The sequence below is a fragment of the Myxine glutinosa genome, chromosome 8 (assembly GCF_964187855.1).
Source record: "Myxine glutinosa chromosome 8, kmMyxGlut1.1, whole genome shotgun sequence".
NCBI classification, from domain to species: domain Eukaryota; kingdom Metazoa; phylum Chordata; class Myxini; order Myxiniformes; family Myxinidae; genus Myxine; species Myxine glutinosa.
Genome location: NC_136268.1, coordinates 26,023,660 through 26,037,177, shown reverse-complemented (window position 1 = coordinate 26,037,177; position 13,518 = coordinate 26,023,660). Strand labels below are relative to the sequence as shown.

The 13,518-nt window shown below is 51.8% G+C and overlaps 2 protein-coding genes across 2 annotated transcripts in view; one reads left to right on the top strand and one right to left on the bottom strand.

Annotated features, from left to right (window-relative positions):
• Positions 1 to 13,518, bottom strand: part of LOC137432315 (serine/threonine-protein kinase 38) — a 444,663-nt gene that overhangs the window by 312,116 nt on the left and 119,029 nt on the right. The window lies entirely within an intron of this gene.
• LOC144893238 (CD151 antigen-like) overlaps positions 1 to 13,518 on the top strand; it is a 40,078-nt gene that overhangs the window by 16,653 nt on the left and 9,907 nt on the right. The window contains exon 2 of the mRNA XM_078783041.1: positions 8,792 to 8,895. Coding sequence (XP_078639167.1) covers positions 8,800 to 8,895 — 96 coding nt within the window. The 5' untranslated portion in view covers positions 8,792 to 8,799. The remainder of the gene's footprint in view (positions 1 to 8,791; positions 8,896 to 13,518) is intronic.

The window sequence follows — 13,518 nt, the reverse complement described above, 5'->3', positions numbered from 1 at the left end:
CCGGTTCGGCCCCGCGCTGACCCCGCAAGGGGCGACGCACGGGGTCCGGCAGGCGGGCAACGACTCACATACGAGGTGGTCCCACAAGGTCCCACTCGCGCCGTATGACGGCAAGAGTGATCTACGCGCGTACCTGGCGCAGTTCGACTGTGTGTGTAAGGGCAACGGTTGGGGTGAGGACGAAGGTGGAGTACACCTGGTGGCCGCATTGCGCGGCGCGGCGGCGGAGGTGCTGACGGCATTACCAGCGGGTGCTCTCACCCTGCCAGCCCTCCGCGACGCCCTAATTAATCGATTCGGCATAGAACAGCAGAGCGAGCTTGTTAAAGCTCAGCTCGCGCTGCGAAAACGCAAGCCCCAGGAAGCCATCGGGGAACTTGCCCACGACATTCGCCGCGCAGTGGGGATCGCACATGCTAGCATGGCAGCGGATTCCCGGGAAAGCCTGGCGCTGGACCATTTTATCCAGGCCCTCCCGGATATTGAGCTCCGGCAACAGCTCGCCATGTGGCGCCCGCAGACTCTGAGCCAGGCGGCTGACGCTGCGGCCCGTTGGGAAGCAGCGAGGCCCCTGGCCCGAGGGGGCGAGCGTCTCGCAATGGCGGTCCGCCAGGTGGGACCCCCGATGGAGGGCGGACCCCTTAGGGGACCCGCCCCCGACGTGGGTCCTGACCTGGCGGGCATGGTCCGGAGGCTGGTGGACCAGCGCCTGGCGGGACCTGGACCATGGCAGGCGGCCACGGAGGTGGCCCGCGGTGGACCACGAGCGGGTAATCCAATTCGGACCTACAGGGGGGGGAATTTGGAATTCCGGAGGCAAGCACCTTATCAGGTGAGGTGCTATACCTGCAACCGCCTGGGTCACCTGGCGCGGCACTGTCGAAACGCGCGCCGGGATGATCCCCGGCAGTTGAGGTCCTCAACTCCGCCCAGGGGGGAGCGGGTTAGCCGACCCCAGACACCCCCCCGCCAGACCCCGGGAAACTAGAAGGTGTCGGGCACGTAGGGCGGTGTTCGGCAGCAGAGGATGGAGGAGAGCCCTCATTGACGCGACAGGTCATTTATTGTGGCCAAATTGGAACCGGTAGCCTGACAATTAGATGCAAAATTGCCGGCGTGGGGGTAGACGCCGTAGTGGACACAGGAGCTAGCGCCACGATCATCAGCCCTGTGGTCCTTGATTCGAGCGCAGGTGGCTGGGATAAGATCCAGCGCCTGCAAAATTATAGTTTGCAGCTTGCTACCGGGGTAACGGCCCCGATCATAGGGCGTGGTTCTGTGACCCTCAAGTTAGGGTCGGTAAGGAGGGAGATAGATGTTTGGGTGGCGGAGGTGTGCGACCCATGTTTAATAGGGTTGGACCTGTTGACTGCCAGCGGTTGTAAAATCGACTTGTGCCGGGGGATCCTGCAGGTGGGAGTAGAAGAGCTGCCGTTAGGGGGAGTGAGCACGGCCGAGAGAGCGGAGCTGGAGGCTTCCGAGGCCGTGACCATCCCCCCAAGGGCCGAGGCGATAGTGCCGGCCCGGTGGGCAGCTCGCCCAACATGGCAGGAGTCCTGCGGCCTGGTCGAACCGGTGGCAGCGCAGTCCATACCGGGTTTAATCGTGGGCCGCACCCTTGTAAAAACGGACGGACCGGTAGTGGCCGTCCGAGTAGTAAATGTGAGTACAGAACCACGCACTATAGTAAGGGGCACGAGGGTAGCTGGCTGCACCCCAGTTGAGGAAGTCGCGACAGTGAGGGGCGAGAACGTCCAGCCGAGCCGACCCCGGGGGGAGCCTTCAATAACAAGTAGGAATTGGCCCGATCCCATTTGCGAGATGGTAAATCGTAGTAGCGTAGAGTTGGGAGGTACCCAGAGGGAGGCCTTACACAAACTGGTTGGGTCCCATTTGGACCTCTTCTCCCTGTCCACCGAGGATATTGGACGTACGGGCCTGGTGAAACATCAGATCCACACCGGTGAGGCCCGGCCTATTCGTCAGGCCGCCCGACGGCTCCCTTGGAGCAAGAGGGCGGAAGCTGACGAGCAGGTTGCAAAAATGCTCGACGCAGGTGTGATCGAGCCCTCGGGAAGTCCTTGGATGTCACCTGTTGTGCTGGTCAAAAAGAAGGATGGGACCACGCGGTTCTGCGTGGACTATCGCCAGCTAAACAACGTGACACTCAAGGACTCATATCCCCTGCCAAGGATTGATGACACCCTCGATGCCGTTGCGGGCTCAAATTGGTTCACAACTTTGGACCTCAAGAGTGGGTATTGGCAGGTGGAGATGGATAGGGCAGGGAAGGAGAAAACGGCATTTTCCACAGGTAAGGGACTGTATCAGTTTACTGTGATGCCGTTTGGTTTGTGTAACGCCCCCGCCACCTTTGAGAGATTGATGGAGCATGTACTAGGCGGCATGCCATGGCAATCATGCCTGGTGTACCTGGATGACGTCCTGGTACATGCCCAAACGTTCCCCCAGGCACTAGCTAATTTGGACCAGGTGTTCGGGTGCCTCAGACAGGCAGGGTTGAAGCTGAACCCGAGTAAGTGCACTTTGTTTGCAAGAGAGGTGGCCTATCTAGGTCACGTGATTGGCCGCGAGGGGGTAAAAACAGACCCAGACAAAATTAAAGCGGTAGAGGAGTGGCCCGCACCACGTACCATCAAAGAGGTGCGGGGATTTTTGGGACTCTGCTCCTACTACCGGCGCTTTGTGGCGAAATTTGCGGAGTTGGCCCGTCCCCTCCACCGGCTTACGGAGAAGGGGACGCGATTTAATTGGACACGGGAGTGCCACGAGGCCTTCCAAAAATTGAAGGGGTGTCTAACATCCGCACCCCTTCTAGCTTACCCCACTAGTGACGGGACATTTACCCTGGACACGGATGCGAGCCAGGAAGGATTGGGCGCAGTTTTGTCTCAGACACAGGAGGGCGTGGAGAGAGTGATTGGTTATTATAGTCGGGCCTTAAGTAGGCCCGAGAGAAATTATTGCGTCACTCGCAAAGAGTTATTGGCTATGCTGGCTGCCATGAACCATTTCCACCCGTACTTGTACGGGCGGAAATTTTTGGTTAGAACTGACCATTCCTCCTTGCAATGGCTCCTTCGGTTCAAGGAACCGGAGGGCCAAATTGCAAGGTGGTTGGAAAAGTTGCAGCAGTACGATTTTGATGTGGCCCATAGGGCCGGGAAGGCCCATGGTAATGCGGACGCACTCTCTCGGCGTCCTTGTCTGGGGGAAAACTGTAAATTTTGTGCGAGACACGAGGAGAGGGAGCAATTGGGCGATTCCGCCCCGATTCTCGTCGTCCGGGCAACCCGGGTGAGAGGGCCAATTTTGCCACTAACCGGGGACGAGGAATTTGGAGAGTTGGCTTGGAGCACGGCCCAGCAGGAGGATCCTGTTCTGGGGCCGGTGTTCCAATGGGTCAAATTGGGGCAAAGACCAAAGGGGGAAGAGGTCACCCCCCTCGGGGCACAAACAAAGGCATATTGGGCTCAGTGGCAGACCCTGGAATTGAAAGGCAACATCTTGTATCGCAAGTGGGTGGAGGTTCCCTCTGATCGAACTTCCTGGCTGGTGATAGTCCCTGACAAATTCAAGAACGTCATATTGCAACAGGTGCATGGTACCCGCTCCGGCGGCCATTTGGGCAGGACAAAGACAATATCTCGGGTCCGCCGGAGGTTCTATTGGGTGAATATGGGGCGCGACATACAGGACTGGTGTCGGAGATGCGACGCCTGTTCTGCCAAAAAGGGACCAGCACGGAGGATGAGGGCCCCCCTTCAATTACATCAGGTGGGGGCCCCCCTTGAGCGGGTGGCTATGGATATTCTAGGACCGCTGCCCCGCACCCGCCAAGGTAATAAGTATATCCTCGTTGTGATGGACTACTTCACCAAGTGGCCGGAGGCCTACGCCCTCCCCAACCAAGAAGCAGGGGTGGTAGCGCAGGCCTTCGTGGAAGGATTTGTGTGCCGGCATGGGATTCCACAGGAGTTGCACACCGACCAGGGACGAAATTTTGAGAGCAAATTACTAAAAGATGTGTGCAGTCTCCTGTCAATTCGAAAAACCAGGACAACGCCTTTAAGACCTCAATCTGACGGGATGGTGGAAAGATTCAACCGAACTTTAATCCAACAACTGGCACTGTTCACCACCACCCGTCAGGATGACTGGGACGAACATCTCCCTTACTTGCTCATGGCCTACCGAACCAGCCAGCACGGGGCCACCGCATGCAGTCCAGCGTTGCTTATGTATGGGCGGGAGTTACGGGCTCCCGCCGACTTGCTATGCGGTCCCGTGCCAGACACAGTGGTTAACCCGCCGAGGGAGGGGTACGCACGTCACCTAGAGGAAGGCATGGAGCTAGTCCATGCCTTCGCCCGCCGCCAACTCCATCTGGCGGGGGAAAAGATGAAGCGCAGGTACGACGACCGGAGCCAGGGGAGTCAATACGCTCCGGGGACGAAGATTTGGTTCTTTAATCCCCGGAGGCGGAAGGGAAGGTGCCCAAAACTCACCTCCCCCTGGCAAGGCCCAGGAGTCGTCCTGTCGCAAATCTGTGACGTGGTCTTTAAGATCAAAATGGGGCCACGAGCCCTCCCTCGGATCGTCCACGCCGACCGGATAAGACCTTACACCGGCGAGCAGGCGCCCCCGTGGATTGCCTCGGCTTTAGATGCCGAGGCGGGACCCAGTACCTCTGAATAAGGGGGGCTTATTAGTGCCAGAGGACTGGGGGATTGAGGAGCGATAGGCCCGGTGGGAGAGGGTGGCATCCCTGCCACCTTTCCCATAGGGGGGCAAAGGAGCACTAGATTATGGGGTGTATGGCAGTGGAAACTAGCCCGGGTGGGTTAGGATATGGTGTGTAGGGATCTAGCGAGGATTGACATTAGGTGACGTTAAGTTTAGTTAGTGACTGATACCTGTAGTGGGGACGCAGGTAGATTAGTGTGGATGATAATGACGAGGGAGCGCAATAGTTTAAAGGGACGACTGGGAAGCGCAAGTTTCAGAAGGGAGTAGTTAGCTGAGATGATGCTGTGTGTGTGAGGATTGAACAGGTGTGATTGCACAGGTGTGCAACTGGACAGGTGTGTGGAGTAGTGTATGAGTAGTGAGTGTTGTGGATCAGCGCGAATGCGCTTGGGGAGAGAAGGGTGCCGGTGGCACCAGGTGTGAGAGCACAGGTGTGCAGGTACAGGTGTGTGGAGAGAGTTGGAGTAAGTGGTACGGAGTGGTGTGCATGGTGCGAAGGTGTGGATGGGGGAAGAGTGGACCCCCATCACGGATACCCGGGGCGGGTAGTGTAAGTGTTAGGTAGAGGGTGCAGGTAAATTGTGGTTGGATATTGGCATCTGTGGTGCGGTTGCAGAATGGTGTTGTGAATGGGTGCATTAGTGTTGTGGAAATGGCTGGGCGTGTAGCCTGTTAGTGTGTGTAGTTGGTTGGGCACTCCACCACTGTGAGGATGTCGGCCAGGTGAGGCCGCAGGTGGGCTCTGGGAGCCGGTAGTTGTGAGTGGGTGCCTGAGGATCCCGGGTGTGGATCGGGCAGCCCAGTGCCAGAGAGGGCACGGAGTGGGGAGAGAGCCAGAGGGCCTTCCCCAGGTAGTTAGGTTAGGGTGAGGAGCAGGTAAGCTCGGAGGCAACTGCAGTGGTGGAGGTGTGCAGGTGGGTAGACCCGCTGGGAGAGGTACACGCCACAGCCCAGAAATTGTGCGAGGGCACCGGGAGATGAATCGGGGGAGTGAGACCCCAAATTGAAAAGCACCACAGTTTGGCCAATGGGAATTGGTTTTTAGAACCCATAGTGTAAGAGGGCCAATGGTTTGGCCGGAGAGAGACCCCGGGTAGTGTAAAGCTGTTAAAGTCATTTAGGAAATAGTTAGGATTGAAGAACCTGTCGCACCATACGCAGCCACTTGCCTGTGGTGATGATGATGACTCCACACCTGTGTTTTCTTTGTTTGTGTTGCAGAAATGAGAATTGCTGTTGGATTTGTGAGACGCATCACGACGTGGATGAGACATTGGGGTGATTCCATCTCTCCCTCCCTAGGAGGGACTGATGATGAATTGAAAATGGCAAATTTTGATGAGAGTTGAAAATGGCAAATTTGATTGGTTAGGAGGGAGAGAAGACGAATTTGGTATATGGGAGGAACGGGGAAGACAGTAGGGATGTTTGTGGATTTGTAAAGTAGATGTTTATGGGTAGTGTTGTGTTTTGTTGATACAGTAAGGGGTAAGGGAGGGGCCATGTAGGTTACCTGGTGGGGGGGGCGTACGGTAGGAACGTACCTGTCTCACCTGGTTCCCATGTGCCCCCAGTGTGCATCACCTTGCATTGCGTGCACTTTTGCGCCCTTACCACCTTGCTCACTTGTCTTGTTTTTGTCTCCCACCTCCGAGGATCTGGCTTTGGGGTAGAGAGAGAGGAGAGAGAGGTGCTGGCGACGCAGTTGTGGGCCTGCACTTTCGCTGCTTGCTGCCGGGATCGATACACCATATGGACCGCAATGTTTGTGGCCACCCACGATGGACCGCAGTTCGTTTGCGGCCAAGCACCACCCGGGGATGGACCTATGGGTCAACGTGGCACCTATGCCATACAGGTGAACCACTTTTAAGTAACACCAAGTGCACCACAAGAAGAGCAAGAGACACCTGCAGGGTTAGGGGTTGTCGCATTTATTTTTAATCATTGAACAATGGTGACTGCACCGATTGGTGGTGGGGTGGTGCTTTTGATGCTCGGGAAGGGTGCTCTGCACGTTATTAAAGGCCGTCGGCCACAGAGCACTCGTGGGTTGGTGTATCGATGTTGGCAAGCGCGCTCTCTCTATGCATAACATCTGCATGTGTTCCTCCAAAAACAGGTCCTGGATCGTAGTGTAAATAGCAGCGTAGTCTTGTAAATAATGCTCCCTACCGGCTGTATGTTTAGTTTGAGAATTCTTTCCGGATTCGGTTATCCTGTGGGTGTGTTTCTGTGAGGAGAAGGGTGCAACGTCGCAGGGGGACATATTTACTCATTTGTGAATATCTGTAAAACTGTCGCACTCAGGGTAGAGTTAATAGTAGAGGGAACTACATTGCGTGCCACACTAAAGTAGGTAAAAATTTATCGGGTCGGGACGCCCCGAGGGTAGAGAAGGGTGCAATGTTGCGAATATGGAATTTGGCCTCCATATCCGCTTGTAAATATTCCCCTATTTTCTCCGATACTCCCCAACTCTCCCTTACCCCATTCCCTAGTCCCATTGTCTGTAAACAACACCCATTAGAGCCGATCTTCCCCTTCATCCCCCCATTAAATGTCGTGCCCAGGTCCCCGCACCACACGTAGACAATTATAGGACATCTTGCTAGTTATTCTTAATCTATGTCAGTTAAGGACTTGTTTCCATTAATTATGACTCTTCGTTGCACCAGAATGTGATTATATGGCACCTGTTAGGAAGTTTAGGACCTCCCCATACCTCTCCGCATCTCTTCCCCATGAAGAAGCGCCAACTACAACAACAACAACAAAAGAGGGGGGCGGCGCGGTGACGGCATGGGGAGTGGGCGTCCTCCTTCCGGCTCGGTTAGCCGCCATTGACCACGCGCTCCACGGGGTTACCACGAAGGGGCTCCCTGTCGGCCCCTCGTCAAGGGCGGAGCCGGTAACCCCCGCACCCAATGAGAAGCCATGGGCCGATGCCATCTGGGGCGGCGCTAACGAGCCGAGGGCGTGTCACTCCCCGCCGGATATACGCGGCCCCGCGCCGGACGTGACGTCAGATGCGCCCCGAGCTTGGAAGGACAAGACGCCACCCTCCCGAGCGCTGAGCGACCTCCCCGGCATCTCCACCAAAGTCGCGACCCACGAGCGCTGAGCGACCTCCCCGCATCTGCTGGACACCACCGTACGTGATTCTGTCCCTGAGCCAGGTGCACCTGAGCCATCGACTGCCGCTTTCCTTGCCATCAAATCCCGTGTGAGTCAGCGTTGTCCCGTTTATCTGTGGTCTGTCTAGGGTTAATATAAGAGTGTGTCTAAGTGCCTGTCTTCCTATGCTGTCCCTCTTGTAGTTGTAATCTAACCTTTTTCCGTACGAATATACTTGAGAACTGAACCCCTGGTGTCGTATTGTGTCATTATAACCCAGCCGGGTGTCTTCTTTTTCTTATTGAGCCAGCATAGCGCGATTAGTCAACCCCGGGTGCAATCGGGGTAACTTGTACGGATACGGCGGCCATCCCGCTCGGCCCACCATACCATCAAAGTCGTATCTGTAACAATATATAGCAGGATATCTCAAAAAGTTATGGACGGATTTGGAGGAAGCTTGGTGGACAGATTGGGTGTGTGACGAGGACGAATCGATTAGATTCTGGTGGAGATCTGAATATGGATTCGGATCCGAGAATTATTTAATTTTTGAAGTGATTTTTCACCATTCAGAGATGGGGCCAAAACGATATATAACATTATATTTATAAAATTTGTGGACGAGTTATGACTACACTTGGTGGATGAGTTGGTTAGGTGACAAGATCGTCTATTAGATTTTGGTTCAGGTCCGAATCCAGATCCGCCCTATCAATGGGATTCAAAACAAACTTGTGAGCCTGGCGGAGGTATGCGCACTACCGAGTGCCCTTCTAGTTCGCTTCTTGTTTTCCTGAAGTCCGTTCTCATTTAAACAGCATTTTGCCAAAAATGTTTTTGTTACCTTTTTCTGAAAACTGGATTCTTGTAAAGAACTTGAACATTTTGTCTCCTCATCCAGGTCTCAACATGTCTGACTCAAAAACCTTTGATGAGAAGGAGAAAGACACTTGTGGAATGGTTTGCCTCAAATACCTGCTCTGTGTCTTCAACTTCGTCTTCCTTGTAAGTCCTGTTGATGTCGAGTGCTCCTGGAGTGTGGTAGAAGTCCATTTTTCAAGTTTGTGTATTTTGTGTTTATATCTGAACATGTCTCTTCATTTCAGGATGAAATGTTCAAATGGGAAATTCCACAAAACCATGGACTTTGAAAACTTGAAATATGATATTTTACGAAATTACTTTTTATTATTATTGCAAGTACCCTAAAGTACCTTGAAAAAAACATTAGATTACCACTCCTATTGGAAGTTTTTGAGAAATTGGGATTTCTAAGTGAAAAGATGTTTTGACTGAAAACAACTCTCAAAAATTGACAAAGTTTAGTCCTGTCCTGTTAATCATTAAATAAGCAATACTTCACTCTAATATGTATTTTGAGAGTTTTTGTTACTTTAACACGCCGAAACAAATAGTACTTTAGTGGTACTTGGTTATGTTGAACATCTGATGGTATGCTCTCATTCTCATACCTGTTAAGAGTAATGTAACAGGAGTAACCAAAAAGTACATCAATTTTCTCAGACCATGTTTTCTTTTTACCTGCAAGACCTGCAAGGTCTACAAGAGCCTTGAATTGTTATTGTTGGTCAATTTTTTTAATGTCCACCCATTGGTCGGACAGCTGCCGGACCACACCCATGTCTGTTGCTTGACGCCACCCACCATATCACCGACACAAATATGGCCGCCATCTTGGTTTTCTGGTGGGCCTAACACATTAGGCCTGTAGCACTCTGCTGATTATACACTTCCTGGGTTTGTTGCATCAGATTTCCATTGGCTTTGCCTGGGTCGATTGGTATTCCCTGAAAAATCGAATCGTATGTCAAATAATAGTAAAGTTTAATCAAGCCCATCTGAATGCACGGTAATCAAGTGCTGCGTTATGTAAATTACTAAACAAAAAAGCGTGACATAATTTTTGAATGGCCCCATATTTGGGTTAAGCAATCCGTGACCGTGTGACAAATCGGCTCATTCTGATATAACCGTGAGGAGGGTGACTGACGTAGATAAGAGTACAGTTAATTTTTTAATAGCGCATTAAATGTGTTTCCCAGATTACCCGATTACCCAGATTACCAGCCTGTGACCGGATTTTTGGTGCAGGTTGTGCCAAAAAGGCATGTGAAATTAAAAGCATGAGGCCAAAGTTTCTGTGGTTTGATGACACAACAATTGAACTATTTTGCTTGAATGCAAAGCGCTAAGTCTGATGGAAACCGAGCCAGCTCATCACCCATCTAACAACATCCCTATTGTGAAGCATGGTGGTGGCAGCATCATGCTATGGGGATGCTTTTCAGCAGCAGGTACTGAGAAAAAAAATAATCCAAAATACAAATGGAGCTAAATACAGGCAAATCCTTGAGGAGAATCTGCTTCAAAGTGCAAAAGACCTTGGACTGCAGCGAAGATTTTCATTCCAACAGGACAATGACCCCAAGCACTCTGCAAAAGCAACACAGGAATGGCTTCAGAACAACAAACAACAACAACATGCATTTTAAGGCCATTTTCCCTGCTACAGCGGGGGTTAGCCTTGCGGTCCCCATGACAATCTTCTCCATTTTGCCCTATTTTCTGCATCTCTCCTTGTTAACCCCCTTGCCCGCATTTCTTCTTCCACGATCTTTAACCAAGTCTTTCTCGGTCTTCCCCGTCCTCTACTTCCTTCTACATTCATTTCCATCACTCTTCTCAACCAGTCACTTTCATCCTTCCTCAACACATGACCAAACCATCTCAACCTGTTCCTCTTCACAGCATCAATCACAGGCTCTATTCCCATCATCTTTCGCAATTCATCATTTGTCTTCCTCTCTCTCAACGATACGCCGCACATCCACCGAACCATTCGCATTTCCACCCTTTCCAGCCTTCGTTGCTGCTCTACATTCATGACCCATGTCTCGCTCCCATAAATCATAACAGTTCTCACACATGCAGCATACACCTTTCCCTTCAGCTTCAACGACACTCCCCTCCTCATCATCACGCCACTCAGTTCCCGAAACTTCTTCCATGCACATCTCACTCCAGCAACCGTTGCCGTGTCTGATCCACCTTCTCCATTCAGTATGTCTCCGAGGTAGCAAAATGTTTTCACACCTTCCAGCTTCACGCCGTCTCCAAGATCCAACTCAACATTTTCTCCATCTGCAGCTCCCTCTGTGCACACCTTACATTTGAATGTAGCTGCCACACTGGTTAATGACCCTCTCAGACCACTACTTTTTTGATGAACCCAATCAGCGCACATTGTGCATTGAATGGAGTTCACTCCGACACCCTTCCTGCACACAGCACATGGCCACTTCCCAGTTCTTTCCACCTCACCACATGCTTTACCACTTGCCATCACCTTCGTCTTTCCTATATTCACCTTCAGACCTTTTGTCTCCATACATTCCTTCCACTTGTTCATCTTTTCCTTCAGTCCATCCATACTTTCCGCAATCAACACCAGATCATCTGCATGCAACAACTCCCACAGTAAACCCTCCTTTACGTTCTGAGCCAGCACCTCCATCACAGCTTCAAATAATAGTGGACTTAGTACCGACCCCTGATGCACTCCCACCTTCACCTCAAACTCACCACTGTTCCCGTCCTTCGTCCTTACAGCTGTGCACGCTCTTTTGTACATTGCCATCACTACTCTGATCAACCATTCCTCCACTCCTAACTTCCTCAATGCCCATGTCAATACTTTGCGTGGAACCCTATCGAATGCTTTCTCCAGATCAGCAAACCCAAGAAACAACTTCTTCCTCTTCTCCATGTACTTCTCCTGCAACTGCCTCACAATAAAGAGCGCGTCTGTCGTTCCTCTTCCTGGCATAAATCCAAACTGCATTTCGTCGATCTTCATCTTCTTCCTTATCCTCCTCTCCAACACCCATTCCAATACCTTCATTCCATGCTCCAATAACTTTATCGCTCGGTACGAGCCACACTCCAGAGGGTCACCTTTCCCCTTGTATAGAGGGACGAGGGTACTCAGTTCCCAAGCCACCGGAATGCGGCCTTCTTTCACCACCAGATTACAGATCTCTGTCATTCTCTTCACACCCCAACTTCCTGCTGCCTTCAACATATCTCTCACAACTCCCGTCGGCCCTCCCGCTTTTCTACTCTTCTTTGCTTTTATCGCTTCCTCAACTTCCTCCTCAGTTATCTTCTCTGCCGGTCCTAAAACTGGGTTACTCTCTATGTTGCCATCCCATTCATTCTCTGTATTGAACAGCTTTTCCATATATATTTTCCATCTTCCTTTAATTCCATCTGGGTCCACAACGATTTGTCCCACTTCATCCTTCAAGCAACTCACCCCCATCACATCACACCTCTTTCGCTATCTGCTTTACAATCCTGAATACCGCTCTCTGACCCTCTTCCGAATCCAAGCGTTCTCCGAACATTTTCCTACATGCCTCCTGCGCCTTTGCTACCTCTTTCTTTGCAGCCTTCTTGGCTGCCTTGTAACTTTTATGCTCTGCTTTTTCTGCCTCCGTACCCTTCGCCTTCTGCCACTCCTTGAACTTCTTCCTCTTCTCGTCAATCCTTTTTCCAACTTCGTCATCCCACCACCATGTTTCCGAGTGCCTCGGTGGTCCTTTTGTCCATCCACATACCTCACCAATGGCTCCCAACAGACTATCTTTCATTGACATCCAACCACGTTCAAGCTCAACCACATCATCCTCTACCCAACTCAGCCTCTCTTTTAATGCCTCCCTCACTGTCACCTCTTTCAACCTCCACACCTTCATTCTCGGTTGGTACTTCACCCGCCGAGCTCTCCTCGCACCTTTCACCCTTATGTCGCAGACAACCAAGTGGTGCTGTGAAACAGTCTCCTCACCCGGGATCACCTTTGTGGCCCGGAGGTGCCCCCTATCTCGCCTACGCACCATCAGGTAGTCAACGGTTGTTGTCGACCCACCTGACGTGTGTGTAACAAGCTTATTATCCCCTTTCTGAAACTGAGTATTACAAATCAACAAATCAGCTCCATCAGCAAACTCCAAAATCCTTTCACCTTCTCCATTTCTCACACCATATCCGTAACCCCCATGAACTCCCTCAAAACCATCTTTACTCCTTCCCACATGTCCATTTCGGTCTCCTCCTACCACAACAACATCCTCATCTTTCACGTTTTCCATCAGCTTCTCTATCGCACACCAGAACTTGTCCTTCTCTTCATCGCTCCGACCAACCTGCGGAGCATATCCCGAGATGACGTTCACCAAGAGCTTTCCAATCATCATTTTCACCATCATCAACCTATCACTTACTCTCGTCACACTCACCACACTGTCTACAAACTCCTCAGAAAACAGGACACCAACACCATTCACGCCCTCCGGGCACCCTTGCCACACAAACTTGTATTTCTGTCCCTGCCTACCCTTCACCATTCTCACACCACTTCCCTTCCATCTCGTCTCTTGCACACAACATATGTCCACTCTTCTTCTGACCAATATTTCCACCACTTCTCCTGATCTCCCTGTCATTGTCCCTACATTCCATGTCCCAAACCTCAGAAACCGATCTCCACTTCGGGCTGCACCCTGCCCATATGTAGTTGTAATTGTCATGGTTCTCTTTTTGAGG